The 15,978-nt window shown below is 35.5% G+C and overlaps 2 protein-coding genes across 3 annotated transcripts in view; one reads left to right on the plus strand and one right to left on the minus strand.

Annotated features, from left to right (window-relative positions):
* Nucleotides 1-2,348: 2,348 nt before the first annotated feature.
* On the plus strand, nucleotides 2,349-12,736 carry ATP5G2_1 (ATP synthase F(0) complex subunit C2, mitochondrial; the record flags this gene model as incomplete). Of its 2 annotated transcripts, XM_051214022.1 has the most annotated exons (3): nucleotides 2,349-2,952; nucleotides 3,038-3,472; nucleotides 8,317-12,736. In XM_051214022.1, 2 exons carry the CDS (start codon nucleotides 2,950-2,952, stop codon nucleotides 3,401-3,403), a joined length of 369 nt encoding a protein of 122 aa, XP_051070049.1. In that variant the 3' UTR covers nucleotides 3,404-3,472; nucleotides 8,317-12,736. The 2 variants fall into 2 exon arrangements, with proteins under 2 accessions (XP_051070049.1, XP_012792951.1); XM_012937497.3 differs by lacking the exon at nucleotides 8,317-12,736 and having other exon boundaries at nucleotides 2,950-2,991.
* FGD4 (FYVE, RhoGEF and PH domain-containing protein 4) overlaps nucleotides 6,965-15,978 on the minus strand; it is a 44,712-nt gene continuing 35,698 nt past the window's right edge. The window contains exon 12 of the mRNA XM_051214023.1: nucleotides 6,965-7,457. The gene's annotated coding sequence lies outside the window, so the exon portion shown is untranslated. The remainder of the gene's footprint in view (nucleotides 7,458-15,978) is intronic.

Below are 15,978 nucleotides of genomic sequence, written 5' to 3' on the forward strand. Positions count from 1 at the left end.
AAATGCTTAGTGATAAATTTGCACCTGATATGCCCTCATTTTTCTTGTCTTTCGAAACAGAGAATTTACGAGGACATTCCAAAAAAGTTTGCAAGCCCAGAACAAATTACTTGTCAGGTGACTATCGACTTTCCCATCGAATCATCAACGAGTGGAATTCGTTACCTCAGCACGTGGTTGAGGCTCCATCCGTCGACTCTTTTAAAAGAAAGTTGGATCAACCGAGGGATCACCATTGCCAGGACTAACACAGGCCATCAAGCCTCCTGTCCTTTCCAAAATGAAACTTTACGTAAGAATTATATTTATTAGTCTATCTGGACAAATATCATAATTAGGCTTCACTCGGATGCTTACTACAAGCACTAATGCAGGTCGACTTATCCACTAACCTTTTGATTACATAACGTTATTTCGGTTGCGGTTTTCGTGGTCAGGGAAATCTATCAAGTGTCGGTTGTAAGTACGATTCGGTGAACTGTTTAATTCTAACGGGAATAACTTACATCCAGAAAATGAAACTCTGTAATACTATTGGATCTCAACCACACAATCCTCGAAGCCGAACATGCGACAACTGAGGAGATTTACGTTCAACATTTAGCACCAAAAAGAAGGTCAAAAATTATGAACGCAAGAACGATCATTGGACTTGGTGTGACTCGGCTGTGAAGGCTCGATGACTATGTGACTGGTTCCTTTTCATACCAAATGTACTACTTTATCCCTATCGTAAACGTATTTTTCAGAAGAGTTAAACATTATATTCCAGACGAAAAAGAGTCAGTGTAGATAGGATGTGAATTCCATGCAGGATTTTGTAGATTATGTAGTCACATCATAACAAATCTACGTTTGTGGAATGGGTCTATTATTCTAGTACTATAGATAAGTGCACTGATATCAACATAGGCCATAATCCAATAACGCCACATGAATTTAGACTAGTTTACTCCTAAGGTTGACATTGATACGTCTAAAACAACAAAAATACGATGGACGGATTTGTGTAAATTAGGGTTAAGGTAAGAGCACCTCTTATCGTAAATGGCTATCGGCTTCCAGATGTCCACCTATAAACCAAAGACCGGATCTTTTAGATGATAGTTAGATACTCAGGAAGGACTCTAACTTATACGTCAGTGTCAATGAGATAGCGGAATCTCGCCATCATATTGGCGAAACATGAAATAAAGATATATCCAACGGCTACGATTGCTATTAATTTGTGCTGGCTGCAGAATTTCCTGGGAGGTTCAAGGCTTAAGAAACTACATGATTTTCGGCAATTTTCAGAAGGTTTACCATAAGTGTTGTGGTACCAACACCAACTAGAGTTTCCTGTTTCTCGCAGTCTACAAATGGATCATTATTGTGATGAGGTTCTTTAATGAGTTTTGGATCGTCTGTGATCATGGTGAAGGAAAAGAGAACGAGAGCTGGTGTTAGAGGGATCTGTAATTTCGCTTTAAATTAACTGAGGCTTTTCTTTGACAGAACAAACATCGATCTTGAGAGTTGTGCAAATCTCTTAAACCCTATTGACATATGTAGCTAGTTCATCTAAAGCGTTATTTTGGAATGAGACGAAAACCACTTACACTAGTTGTGGAAGCTTAGATAAAAGGAACTATCTGGAAACGTCTCGGTCTAATTTTGTTGATCAATAACTGTTCCCATCAGCAGCAACATTTATGTTCCCGAGACGTGTCATAATTCGATATTGTAGAAGGGTTGATCGAATCTTTATCAATCGGCTAGACCTACACTTTTAAATATGACCTTTTTCAAAGTGTCGTGAAGTTCGGAAACATCACTACCAAACATGCCTGGTGTAACGTGCTTGTTGAACTTGCTCTGTAATCTTTCCAATACTGTGAGGAATTGTCCTCATGATAGTCAACTTCAGCATCACAGCACCAGACTTTCCTATTTGCAGCCTAGAATGGCGTAAGTTCAAAAGTGAGGACGAGGGAGTCTTAGTCTTAAACGGTTGGGGCGTGAGCTCCGATATAATAAACATGAAGTATTTAAATGTACGAAAAATTCGAAAACATAAGGTCATGCCAAAGTATGCACAAGTATATATATATATATATGGGAAGGAACAGACACATAGTTTATCTTTTGGTGTACAACCAAATATGTCAAACGCACCCAGGGTCCGATAACCTTGTTACCTCTAGCATCTTTACAGTCAAGGATTCTAAAGCCAACCACACCAGAATTCAGGAATGAAAGGGTCCGGAGATATATTTAGATAATCGATGAGCCAGGAATTATGTGTGCTTGGTTGACTAGTTGTTGTGAGCTTTTAGGGGCTAGGCGTACTCAATCTCCTATGATTTCTTTCATTTCGGTAAATCATTGATACATTCCACCATTAAGCTACATTTAGGAGGATTTACTCAAGACAAATAAGAAAGAGCTTGGATAAAAAAAATGCTGTGAAATTTGTAACAGCTCCGTTCAAGAAGTTATAGAATTTTTTTCCTAGAAGCCATAACGGTGGGATCCTTTACCCTGCCTTATAAATAGAACTAAGTGTTTACTTTGAGTCATTTAGTGCTGATCGGGATTGATCTGAGTTTCATCTCTTGATCACTTCCATTAGAAACCAAATCGTTTTCCTGGAGAAATAAGGGAGAGACCATACCTTCGTATAGCTAGAAACGCTATTCTAATAAGCAGACACAGATTCAAAAAAAACAAATAGCTCGACAGCTCTGCTCAACTACATTCAAAGTACAATTACGTTTAAGGACTTCTTAAGAAACACGTATAATATTTTATGACTTTACAAAGCAAATTCACAGTAAAAGTTAGTATTAATTCATAAAAGGAAGACTTAGTTATCATTCTTAAAATTTCTTGTTTTAATTTGTCGAGCCCAGATCTCATTGTTGGGGTCTGTTGTCTTGTTGCCGAGTTTCACGTTAGCGTTTGGGGATGGTAGGTTATTTCACTTGTTTTCATTCGGTTTGTTTACGAGTGAGTCTGGATGAGGGCTTTCAACTCTTTTCAATCGTCATTTTAGATGCCAGTTACCTTATTCAATGCGGTCCTCAGACCCACACTTGTCAATGTCATGAAGACTTCAACTGTCAAATTCTCTCCGACAGCTGTTTCATGCATTATCCCCAAAAGCCACTTCCATATATCTTCTGTCCGAAAAGATATTGATCAAGCAGCCAAATACATTGGTGCTGGCGCGGCTACTGTTGGATGTGCTGGATCAGGCGCTGGTATTGGATCTGTATTTGGAAGTTTGACTTTGGCATACGCCAGAAATCCTGGTCTAAAACAGCAACTATTTACCTACGCTATCCTTGGTTTCGCTCTGAGTGAGGCAATGGGTCTGTTTTGCCTGGTAATGGCTTTCCTCATTTTGTATGCTTTCTGAGGATGCATATACCCTCATGTACCTAGGCCTATTTTCCATCTCAACCAGACTTCTGGTCCAAATATGGATGTAAGTCCATTGTGCAGATAATAGACACTTAATACTAGCAAAATAAATTGTTATAGACTTGTTCCTCTTTTTTGTGTACGTTATTATATATGGAATGGTCGCGAAGCTTTTGGACTGTACTAGTACCTTGTCACGTTGATTTATATTAGTTTTAGAAAGCTTTAGTAATCTAGAAATCTTTTAGATGGAATAGCTGTGTCTCCATTAGTTTTCGTTTGTTGACATATGCTTTTTAGGTTGAGGGTCTTTTATCATAGATGTGGTTGATGTGTGGAGACAAAGTCTTCTCATGTTTGATTCCAGATAGTTAAGGTGAATGACGTTTTTTGTCCAGGGTACATCGCAAAAGGACAAAACCACTACAGGTAGCTTCATTCCAACCATGTGCTTTTCCCTATTTTAAGGGACTAGACTTTCAGGTGAGACTATAACTTATGGATGAACTTTGAGCGACGCCAAAGTGATTGAGTGTCTACCTACTGACTAAAGCTAAATGAGAGTTATAAAGCAGCTTGAAGAGTATGATCCACAGTTTGTGGTTAGAGTTGGGTATTGGATATAGGGTTTCATCACGAGCTGACATTAGCTATAATGCCAAGACGCTTTTGACCAAAAACGGTGAGCGGATTTCGCGTCGTCCATAAATTATAGTCTCGCCAAGTTTCAACACAGATTTGTCTCAAGGTGTTTACGTTCTGGTGACCTGTTGAAATGACCCTAGGTCAGCTGTGTCTTCGTCTCATCGAATGTTCACATGTATCAGGTACCCAAGCATGTCTTATTTTTGAGCAGTCGATAGGACTTCGGCGATTGTTTGAAGCTCATAATATTAAGGCTTTTTAGACTTCAGTAATCAGGATGGTAGGCCGGTAAACCCTGAAAGGCCTTCCAGTGAAGGTCCAACTTCTCCTTGAAAATATTCACTGATGGGGCTGATACCACTTGTTCGAGTAAGGCGTTCCAAACTCAGCTGGATGGGAAAAACGGGACCCCACTTTAAGTTTATCGGAACACGGATTGTGAACATTTTTGCTATTACCTCGGAGATTAGTGCTGGAGGGAGCAAAAAGATAAGAAGTGTTAACACCCAAATCATAATTAGAGATGCAAGTATAGGGTCACCTCGCGTCCCACGATACGACAAGGGGGAATGGTTTAGGCGTTTTAGACGCTCATCGTAAGGGAGTTTAGAAGGACTCTTCACTAATTTTGTTTCCACATTATGAGCACGCTCGAGTTAGTATCCTTTATCAGGCATGGGCTAGTTGCTGAGATATAAAATTCGGAACGTTTTCTCGTCAAAGCATTTTAATGCTCGGCGAAGTGACCATAACCCTGAAGTAGTACACTACAAGCTCTATGGATTTATAGCACTAAGGTTTATGGTGTACACGGTGCGACTAGAAGTTAATCTGAACAAATTAAAAGTCAAATAATTATCTTTACAACGATAGCGAAGTGAATATCGTGTGTATTTATCAGGTTTTTTTCCAAAGTTAGTTGAGAGAAACAGCTTTTAGACCAAATTAGAAGCATCGACTATGTGGTTAGAGCGTTTGACTTTCAATCATTAGAACGCGAGTTCGAATTCTGCTTCATCTAATCGGCTTATGTGTCCTGTTGCGTCACTAGCCTTCAATTATAAATTGTTTGAGTAAGTTAACTTATATTTGGTAAGTGATTCACAGATTGTATAAAGTTGGAGAATTTATTTTGATGGAGTTTTGTTCTCTGAGCTGGATGGTTTGGTCGTGGGGCTTTCATCGTTCTTCTGAACGACATCACCAGCACAAACTTCAGATAGAAGTGAAGTGTTCGAATTTCTCCACATGTGTTTCACAGCTTGTTCTGTGCACCTCGATGTTGATTGGTTCTTATCGACCTTAAATTTATCATTGTTTACTTCTTTGTTTTGGTTGTGTCTCCCATTGGTTTGATTTTTGTTCCTATATTTGTGCATGGTTTTCCTGATTGGTTGGTAAATTGGATTGATTTCAATATGCTTGTTGATTGCTGATTGACCTGAGTGCCAGGCTTCTAAAAATTCTCTGGTGTTTTTAGAATTTCCTCTGTCTAAGATTTCCACACTTTTCCAATCGAATGAGTATCCGCAGTTGTCCACGTGTATTGATATAAGTGAGGAGATATCATGGCTCCATGACCAAACCATCCAGCTCAGAGAACAAAACTCCATCAAAATCATCCACCTGAGCTACAAATCTTCACCATCTCAAAATCATATGAAGAATTTGTATTGTTTCAAGAATGATGTGCTTCGAAAGTAAATTTGAACGGGCAAATACTCTGTTTTGATGCATATTAGCTCTGGCAATGAATTCTAGAGTATACTAGAAGAATCTAACAGATTAAACATTTAACATTACAATGGATCAGTTAATTTGTCTATCCGATCCCAGTAAATTGACATAAAAAGTATCACTGCAAAAGTAAAAAATCGTTAGATATATAAGATAGCAATTATAGGGTTTATGTTTCCCATGTCCATTCACTAATGTGTTTAAGCCTTGGAGTCATGCAATATTGTGAATTGTTTGAAGATGAGATTTTGAACTTTCATATCCAACTCAGTAGCCCAAATGATATTGTACTCACCACCAAACCTGTGTTACATTCAATCTTACATGGGATTGTGATTGTTCACCTGCTAAAGAAATACATACTATGATGGGACATTCGTCGATTGTCCTCTTGCTTCCAATCGTCTTTCAACTGATGATAATGTCAAAAACTGTGAATGGTTTACATAATCAGATGCAAAATCCCAAGGTTGTTATGTATTACACGCTTGAATTCAGAATATTTATAGCAAAATAGAGTTGGTGTAGTGTTCGTGTGTCTGCATTGACGGTAAGTAAATGGATATTAAGGGAATGAAAAGCCACAATCATTATCTTTAGAGGGAACCACAACCAAACTTTTTTGATGAGATTACACTGCTTTAGTCGGGAATTCACAGTGGTTAAATTCACTTCACCAAACCACCAAGTATTCGTGAATTAACAGCGAATGGAGAAGTTAACGATCATCATACCAGTTTTACGATCCATTGTGTTCCACTTAAACTCTGTCCATATACAAATAATCACGGTAGAAAATGTCACTAGGTTCGTATGGTTTTTATAGTCCATTGATATTAAAAACTTACTATCAGGCCTAATTCATATCCGTTGTGTGATGGATGAAAAAGCCAGATATATGCTAAGTGGATATGGAAAATTAGATCTAAATGTTCCGTTATAATCGTAAAATAATCAACTTCAAGTATCCATCATTTTAAAGAAGCTAGCGGCTTTCATCTTGCAAGAAGACGAACCTAGTGTATTCTAGAAGTTTAATAGGAGTTTGTTTATGTATTTACAACCAATAATACTGATCGAGTGCGAGCGTTTCATTCTTTCAGTTTATATCGGCTGGAAAAAATATTGAATTTCATTCCAAAATTTGGTCTCTATTCACTAGGCAAGATAATTTTTCCTGAATGGAAGTACGAACCGTTTATTGGCCTGTTTTTACGTTCTCTTCTGTGAAAAAAGAAATCGGAAAAATGTCTAGTGTATACTTTACGGGCAGGGGAAGAGTTTTTCTCTTACTCATTGATCCTTGTTTCCACCAATCAATAATTACAAGTTTACTAATCAACTACACAAAAAACAAAAAATACAGCTTCAAGGTTATTGTTAAGTATTCCATTATACATAGAGAAGTTTATCTCGATTTTCTACTTCTGAGCAAATGTAAATTATAATATCTGTTTTCCAAATGTCAAGTGATGAAAATATGGTTTAAAACTGCATACACGAGAATTCATAGTATCTTTGGAAAAGTTTCTGTATAAGGGTCTTCTGTTTATAACGTCCAGAGATCAGGCTTTGGGGGGTCCAAAATATCCAATTAACCACCAAAGGGACTTTCGTGATGTCATCATGCTACTGGAATGTGTTATTACGATTTGAGACTCAAAAGTCTGAAAAAAAAGGATTTTGTAAATCAGGAATAATGAGCATTGTGAATTGATGTGAATTCAGGTCATTTTTAATGTTTTAGATCTATATACACACTGAATTGTGTCAATAAAATGTTTAACAGACGCAATATGATGTGTAAAATAAAGTTATTCGAAATTCATTTAGTTCAATTAACTATGTGACATTAGACTTAAAACCTGAGGTCAAGACTTCCACTTCTTGTTTGGTTAAACTGATATCAGAAAATTCATAACATACGTGTGTTAAAAATGAATGGTAAAATAAGAGCGAGTTACCAGGTCCTTGGTAAATTAAGGGATCTGATATACAGCTTTTAAACATAAATTTCAGGCTTGAATTAACGGATTGCCAAAGCTTTCTCTATGTACATTACTTTTTAAATTCTCTTAAAACCTGTTTTTCTGACTGAATAATTTTGTAAGACTGTGGTGTAGATAGATGACCACAATGGACTATGTGCCCAACAACAGAACTAGTGATTTGTTTGCATTCATGTTCGGCTAGCTATGCTGAGTAGTGTTCGCATATGCCCTTAGAAGGACTACGCTTGTAAGGCCAATCAATATAAGGTGTTCACTAAACCAAGTAAACTAGTTGATATATATTGATCTGAACCAAATCACGAATTTTTACTTAACACATCCTTAGACAAGGTGTCAGCTGGAGAAAACAATCCAAATTTCGGTCGAATGAAAGGTCCACTTCTGAGATTTTGACAACTGGTTTCTTAAGATCTTTGCATTTTTATCCCTTTTGAAATCAATAAACATAAATGAAATCGTAGGTACTGTAGGGATCCTTTTAATTCAGGGTTTTGATTCCATATTTTCTTCATAGAACTTGGAAGGAAATCCCCTCTTCACAAGTGCTTGTCAGAATTTGTTCAATTCGCTGCAGATTCTCCTAGCTTTTAAAGACAGGAAACGTATCAAATTTCCTGGACTCAAAAGTGTCAATAACTTGTATTCTTAAATTTGTTTCTAATAAGAAAGTTGTGCATACTCAAATCTTAAAAAAAAACACTTCATTTAATTCCATGTAGTTTATCTATTCCCTCTCGCTATATACATATGGAGTTATCGGTTGTTTCACTGTTTTCTTTTTTTAAAAAGAAACTTGTTGAAATATGTTGTACTGAGAATCCTATATTGTACCAAAAGTATAATACTGAGCAAAGCCAATGATAATAATAATCTGTATGTTACTCATCTCAGGTTGGCTTTCCATATGTCAATCTTTGTAGAGATCCTCTCGATCTTTAGAAAAATAACACCGACAAAATGAAATTCTACGCTCAATTCTAAATAAGGTCTAAATGTAGTCGACTTGCAGCACATACTAGACGCTGGCATTATGTTATTAAGGTCAGTATTTTCGTTATAGACAAAGAAGATATCATCCACTCATCCCTTACAGAAATGGAAACTTTCAATTGTTGATCAAAGATTAGTATTCTGTAGATTGGCTTCGAAATAGTTTACTAAGAGCGGACCCAGCGGAGATGCCATAACAAGATCAATTTTGTTGTAGAATTCATCGTTAAATTTGAATTGTACATTAAAAGGGCAAAATAGTAGTTCTTTAAAATGACATTTTGGGGATACAAATGTTGATGCTGTTATTCCTAGTTTATTTACATAAGAAATAAATTGTCTCTGTGAGGGAGACATTCATGAAGAAAGACGCAACAACCAATAATATCATTTCCTTCCCAGATACATTAATATAACCTATTGAATCAAAGAAAGGAACAGAAAAAGGTTTTATGTCTACTGTTCTAATTTGTGCCTGGTCGAATAATCTCCACCAACCGCTTGATAGTTGCATGGTATGGGAAGTTATTCATGTCTATTATGAAACTAGAAGGTGTGTGTTTCCTGTGTGCCTTAAACAAATCACACAGTTGTGGAACGACTGATCGAGACGGTTTAAATTGTTCATAGAGGCCTCCATCAATGAAATCCTGTAGAGTTTTTGTTAACTTCCGTCCTACTTGTTCACTATCATCTTTCTGAATTTTTTCTATCGAAAGCTCTTTGTTACTAGATAGAACAAAGGGTACTTTGAAATGTAGTCATTACGATTCCTCAGAACAACCTAATCTGCGTTGGTGCCTGTTAGCCCTCGTAGAGCATAGGCCACTCACCAGGATTCTCCAACCTCCTCTATCCTGGGCTTTCCTTTCTAGTTGTTCCCGAGCGCCAGTTATCCTTTTGATGTCTGTCCTCAATTCCCTATGCTATGTATTTCTTAGTCTTTCACTTTTCTTTTTACTTTGAGAATTTCAAGTTAATATTTGCATAGTGATGCAGCTTGATGATTTCCGTAATATTTGTTCTATCCAAAAATGCTAGTACCTTGATCTGAGCGATTTATTACTAAACCTTTATTTTTCAATGGACCAAATAGTTAGGATTTATGCTTAGCTTAATTAAGACACAGAGTCAAAAAGAAATTTTTCACTGAATTATTTTAATTTTATATTCAAATGAGACAATCAGTTTCTTTGATTATCATTTCGAGTGTCTATGACTAATCTCGTAAAATGATCCCGATCTCGATAATCTTAATAATTTCTACTCAATCCAATACAAATAAACATTCATCAGAGAAACATTGATTAAGCAGAAGGGATATGTAGCATGTATAAACTAGAAGAAGGATTACTAAGCATTAAAAAATACTGAGTAAACAACCTCTATTCTCAAAGTTTGTAGGTGAATAGAAGAAAACAGAGCAAATAATCTAAGGAAACTACGATCATTAGAAAATTACAAACATTGCTATCCACATTCTTTTTAACCTAATATAAAAATCGGGGTATATAAATCACCAAAATGTAAAAAGGAAAAACCCAGTTAACTTTGCTTATGTATAGAACAAATCTCACGGAAAATCGTTCTGTAGTAAGAATAATCAAACGGGTGATTAGGATGTATGATACGCTGACATATGTAACTACGTTTTTTTAGGTAAATTAATAATGTAATTGTAAAATAAAAGATTAGATAAAGTGTTAGGGAGCTTGTAAACTAGGATTTTGTTAAAATTATAAGAGCACCATCAGGTCAATAATTAAATGCCTTTATACTGTCCATTCATTGTTTGTCAAACTGTAACATCAGAGTTCGACAACGAAGTTATATGTACTGGGATATAAAACATATAAATAAGTACTTGTGTGCATTTTATCTTAGCCTCACTATAAATAAATCTTTATCTATTTTATTCAATACAAATCTATTCAAAATGAACATTAACCTATTGGCTCACTCAGATTTTTTTTACTATACATAGTTACAGTTAAAGCGAACCATGCGTTCTGGTTTTCACTAATAGTCACAATCCAACATTTGATTAAGTGGCAACATCGAAACCATCCGCTCAGGTTGCACATTTATCAACAGGGAGTGATCATTTACCGTTCTTAATTTCAACAATGAGAAATCAGGAATTCTTGCAAATGAATTTATACACTTTGAACAAATCAAGAGTTATCTCGACTCAGAGGCTCAGTGGTTAGCACATTCTGTTTTGAAACATTAGTTATTGAATTTGCATCTTAGTGTAAGCATCGAAATTGGGATACAGATACATTCAACTGATGAGTCCTCATTAGAAGAGAAGAGCGTTCTAGATTTCATTGTTAATCATAATCTAACTTATTAAGAACTAATGACATAGTTTAAATTAATAAGTGAGTATGTTTACTCAGCTATCCTTTTACTTGTGAATAAATTCATGTAAGGCTTTGTATCATTTCTATTCTATACAGCTACCTCTTATTCGGTGTTCTGTAATTAGTCTTGGAAATATCTAAGCGTTCATTCAATTGATTAGTAGTCAGCATCGGAATTGTGATTTACTGAAGAGGCCAGAATCCTTAGGTGTTGTACAAATCATTACTTTGAAAAGATAACATATTATAAAATCAATGTAAATAATTCTAAATAAATGTGTTCTCATTTGATAAAATAATAAGCGAATTTTTGCATTACCCATCCACTAAGCTCGGTAAATGATTCATTCAGAAAATTATTTCCCTATAGTCAGGTGGAGCTGACACAAGTTTAACTGTCAATAATATTTGGTAAATACGATATCACTTTCAAAATTTAGTGCACATTAATCATTCTTCACAATGAGTACCCTTCAGCTTGTAGGTGTTATTATAAGTATAACACCTCACAGGTCTCCAATTTGGAATCTAATGTTAGTCAATTAACAAGTATAAATAACAAACCTGTACATTTATTGAGACCACGAATCGATTGAAGGTAGACAATCATTTAAAAGATTGAGGCACTGGACAGCCGTTTCGTTCTATTATGAAACTACTCAGCAGTGATCATATACGACCACGCAGACAGAAATCGGACCTAGGACCTCTGGCTCATGGTTATAATGAAACTCAAAAATCTCCATAACTCTATGCTGACAAACTTGTAATTACCAGTGATTAAAGCTGAAGTAGATTTCTTGATGTTTAAGAATAATACTGTAACCCGTAGAGATGACTAGGTGGAGAAAGAGTTATTTTATGTATCCACTGAAGATACTGAATAATACATAAGCTATGTTAAAAAACTGATAGAAATGGGAGACTTGAGTCATTATATTCCGAATCAGTGTCTAACTCAGTTCGTATACTCCACGAATACTAAAAGTCAAATAGATTTCTGATAAAGTTATCTATACATAATACTGAGAAAATCCAAAAAATTTATAAAGCAATTTCACAGTATTCTTTGAATATCATTGTCCATATGGAATGCTTTATTTCTGTGTGGAAATTTAGTAGCACACATTTCGAATAATTTCGATAACAAATTTGAATAAATAATTTATGAATGATTGAATTCGTGAGTCAATTAAAGCTAGATCACCATGGAAAACCTGGAAGCACTGAACGGCCGTTTCATCCTAATACGGGACCCCTCAGTAGGGCGCATCCACGGTCCCGCACCCCGCGAGATTCGAACCCTGGATCTATAAGTCTTGAGCCAGGCGCTTAACCAACTAGACCTCTGAGCCGGCATCCAATTGTGGTAATGTCTAACCTCAACTAATCCACGAAATTGCGTGACCATCTTCCATTGTACTGAGGTAGACATCTGTTTTTATCCGAAACAGCCGCCCAGTGCTTCCAGGTTTTCCATGGTGATCTAGCTTCAATTGACTCATGATTCCAATCAAAATCTTAACAATCTCTACAACACCTAAACTGATATTTATCTTTGTATAATATATTTCTAACAAAAATTGTCCTTAATGCCTATATACCTATACATATTGCATATATATATTGTAGATAATAGCCAATCAGAATGAAATAACCTTCATGGCAAACAATATTGATCATTAGACTAGTTAAACTTTGAAACTAAATATTCAATAGTTCAATTGGATGTTTTTTCTCTCATTAACTTGACTAGAAACTTTATGTTAACAGACAAACTAATTACGGTGTAATAATGAATGAGGCTTACAAGTCTATGATAAAAAAATGTAGAAAATCTAATTAACTTAGTAAATACTTTTCTAAACGTTTATTAACAGACAGTATGGATTTGCACATTTTAATTGATCAGAAATCGTTAGTAATAATATGGTGTTTCTAAGATGGATAACAGTGAGATCGTATTTTATAACACGATTAAGTTTTTGATGTAGTTTTTTTTATCTTCTCTGAGCTGGATGGTTTGGTTGTGGAGCTTTCATCATTCTTCTGAACGACATCATCAGCACAAACTTTAGGTAGAAGTGAAGTGTTTGAAACAAACCATCCAGATCAGAGAGAAGAACTCTGTCAAAATCGTCTACTTTAGCTACAAATCTCCATGATTAAGTTTTATTAAGAGTGACAGAAGATTCGCACATCCTATCGATCGATAGCCATCATTGAAAGACAGGAGTAACGTGAATGAACTATATCTTGACTGGTCACTGTTATATCCCGACGAGAATATTGAATGGTAACTGTTGAGAACTACCTATGGACCAATAAAACACATATATTTTTATTGTATAATTATTAAGTAAGTAAACTATGCATATTCATGTTCCTCTTGTTATAAGCTTTATTTGAACCCATAGATTATTATTATACGATTTACCATTCTTAAATTATGCCCAACCTATTAATTATAGTCTCCCACATTCACAGCCACTTTTGGCCAAATATTGTACAAATGTTATTTTCTATTTTATGGTACGTTATAGTCTGTTTGATTGGTATATAAACCCCGTATGTTTGAAATAAGTGATTCATATTGCAGAGGCTGAGATCGGTGTTCTGGACTTTAACAGGCAAGGCTAGTCAGGGAGAAGGACCGTCAGTGAGTCATTGGTCCAATCGATAAGTCACTGTTCTCTAATTGACGACGTTATATATTAATAGGGCACAAGGCTACAAGTTATAACAGTCACTTGGTTATGTAACAATTGATTGTTTTTATTATGATTCTTGCTATGACTTCAAATCTCTTATTTTTAAATAAATAAACATGATTTCAACCACTGAAATTTCTAAAAGTCTCCACAAAACCCATTCTGATAATAATAATCACCCGTTCACTGGTGACTGACTTCAGGAGACACTCCTGGAGTTCTAGTGAGAAGCCGTTACCAGAGGAGTTCAACCAGGTCTGTTGTGAGATAGTAACTCACTGAAGACAATGGTGTACGGTGGCGCAACTTCGTGGATTGGTTGAAGTTAGACATTAACACCAATGTATGCCTGCTCAGTGGTCTAGTTGGTTAAGCACCTGTCGTAAGACTGATAGGTCCTGGGTTCGAATCTCGCGGGGTGCGGGATCGTGGATACACACTGCTGAGGAGTCCCATACTAGGACGAGACGGCCGTCTAGTGCTTCCAGGTTTTCCACGATAGTTTAGCTTCAATTGACTCATGTTTTCAACCAGTGAAATAAACAAATAAATATAAATAAAGTCTATGCTATTATATCTAATATCATATTTGTATCATCTCTGCTAATTCAAACATTAGTTGATGGGGAGCCATGAAGTATAATTCAAAAAAAGATTTATTTCATTCGATAAATCTTGTTTCTTCTACTTTATTCAAGAAAATTTGTGGAATAGCAAAGTCAAGGGGGGTTTGTTGATGCTAACTATCGACTAAATATTAATTTTAGATGAAAATGAAAAGTTGTGCCGAGAGCAATCTGAAAATTTATGTTTGGAGGTAATCAGCTTGAAAACTATACAAAATAAATCAAACAATGTCTAAAATGTGTTCTACCTCATAATTTGTTTGACATAGTTAGTATTTTGATAAATTACACCTGTTATTCCCAATGTATTTGGTGCCTCCTTGTACCAATATGTATATGTTAAAATAAATAAAATTCTGTTGTTTAACTAATCAATTTAAATCACTCAACAACTTTTCTGTCGTTACAAATGGTTATTTAAAAAATATACATCAAAAGTTTTAGTTTTGTTATTACTGACTATATTTTGTCTTGTGAAATTCCTGTAGTTCAAGGAGGTATGAGGTATTGAAGGGTTATTCATTTTTATTCAGCATAATCTACTGCTTATTATTGAATCGAACCAGTCAATCATATCTGTTTCACTTAAATTATTAACCTTCAAAGAAGTGAAAAACCAACTATTTCTCTTAATTCTTCGAAATGGATCGCTAACAAGATCTTGTCATCTAGATCTAACAGTTTTCTTGTTAACGAGACCAGCAGTGCTATTCTTAGGATGAACTTTGTCTAAGACCATCACAATACTCCAACCGAATCCTTTCTCATAGTTGCCATAACAAAACGGATGCGTGGGCGAGGACGATAATGATTGGTTGTTTGTCTGATCAGACTAGTTATATATTCTCCTACCCTTATTATTACTGTGACTGTTGAAGGATTGGTGTGGAAATATACTTACTGTATAGTCAGGCTAGTCACGTGCTCTTGACTTGAGTTGTGTCGAAGTCTTGTAGAGTAGACACTAGGAGGGAATCCAGTGTAGATAATCGTCTAAGGCAAATTAGCGTCCTATTCCTGTAGATGAACAAAACTGAGCGTTATAACAAAAACATGCGCATAATACTAAGATGAAATCTTTTACTTATTCAGAATAAAATTAATTTTCTTGAAGAACGTTTTTACATTTACGGACCTCGAAGCTCTATATCAAAGAAAGTCGACCGTACAGATGTTTGTGTTCTAATAAACGACTGGATAATGATTACAAGAATGTAGATCATTTTTTAAACTCTAAGCTATTAATCCAGTAATTTTAAGCAAATGTAATCATGAGTTCACCTAAGTCTAATTAATACTATGCAACTGTTTCGGCAAAGGCTACTATTGGGTGTATAGGTAGATTCTATGGCTTACTTTTTAACAGAATGACTAATATGTGATAATCAGTTTAAGAATGAAAAAAAAGAACCCCATCTTCTGTACATTTTGATTCACAACAATTAAATTCAAAGTACACTGAATTGACCCGATGATAGCTTGT

Source organism: Schistosoma haematobium, chromosome 3 (genome assembly GCF_000699445.3).
Source record: "Schistosoma haematobium chromosome 3, whole genome shotgun sequence".
Taxonomy (NCBI): domain Eukaryota; kingdom Metazoa; phylum Platyhelminthes; class Trematoda; order Strigeidida; family Schistosomatidae; genus Schistosoma; species Schistosoma haematobium.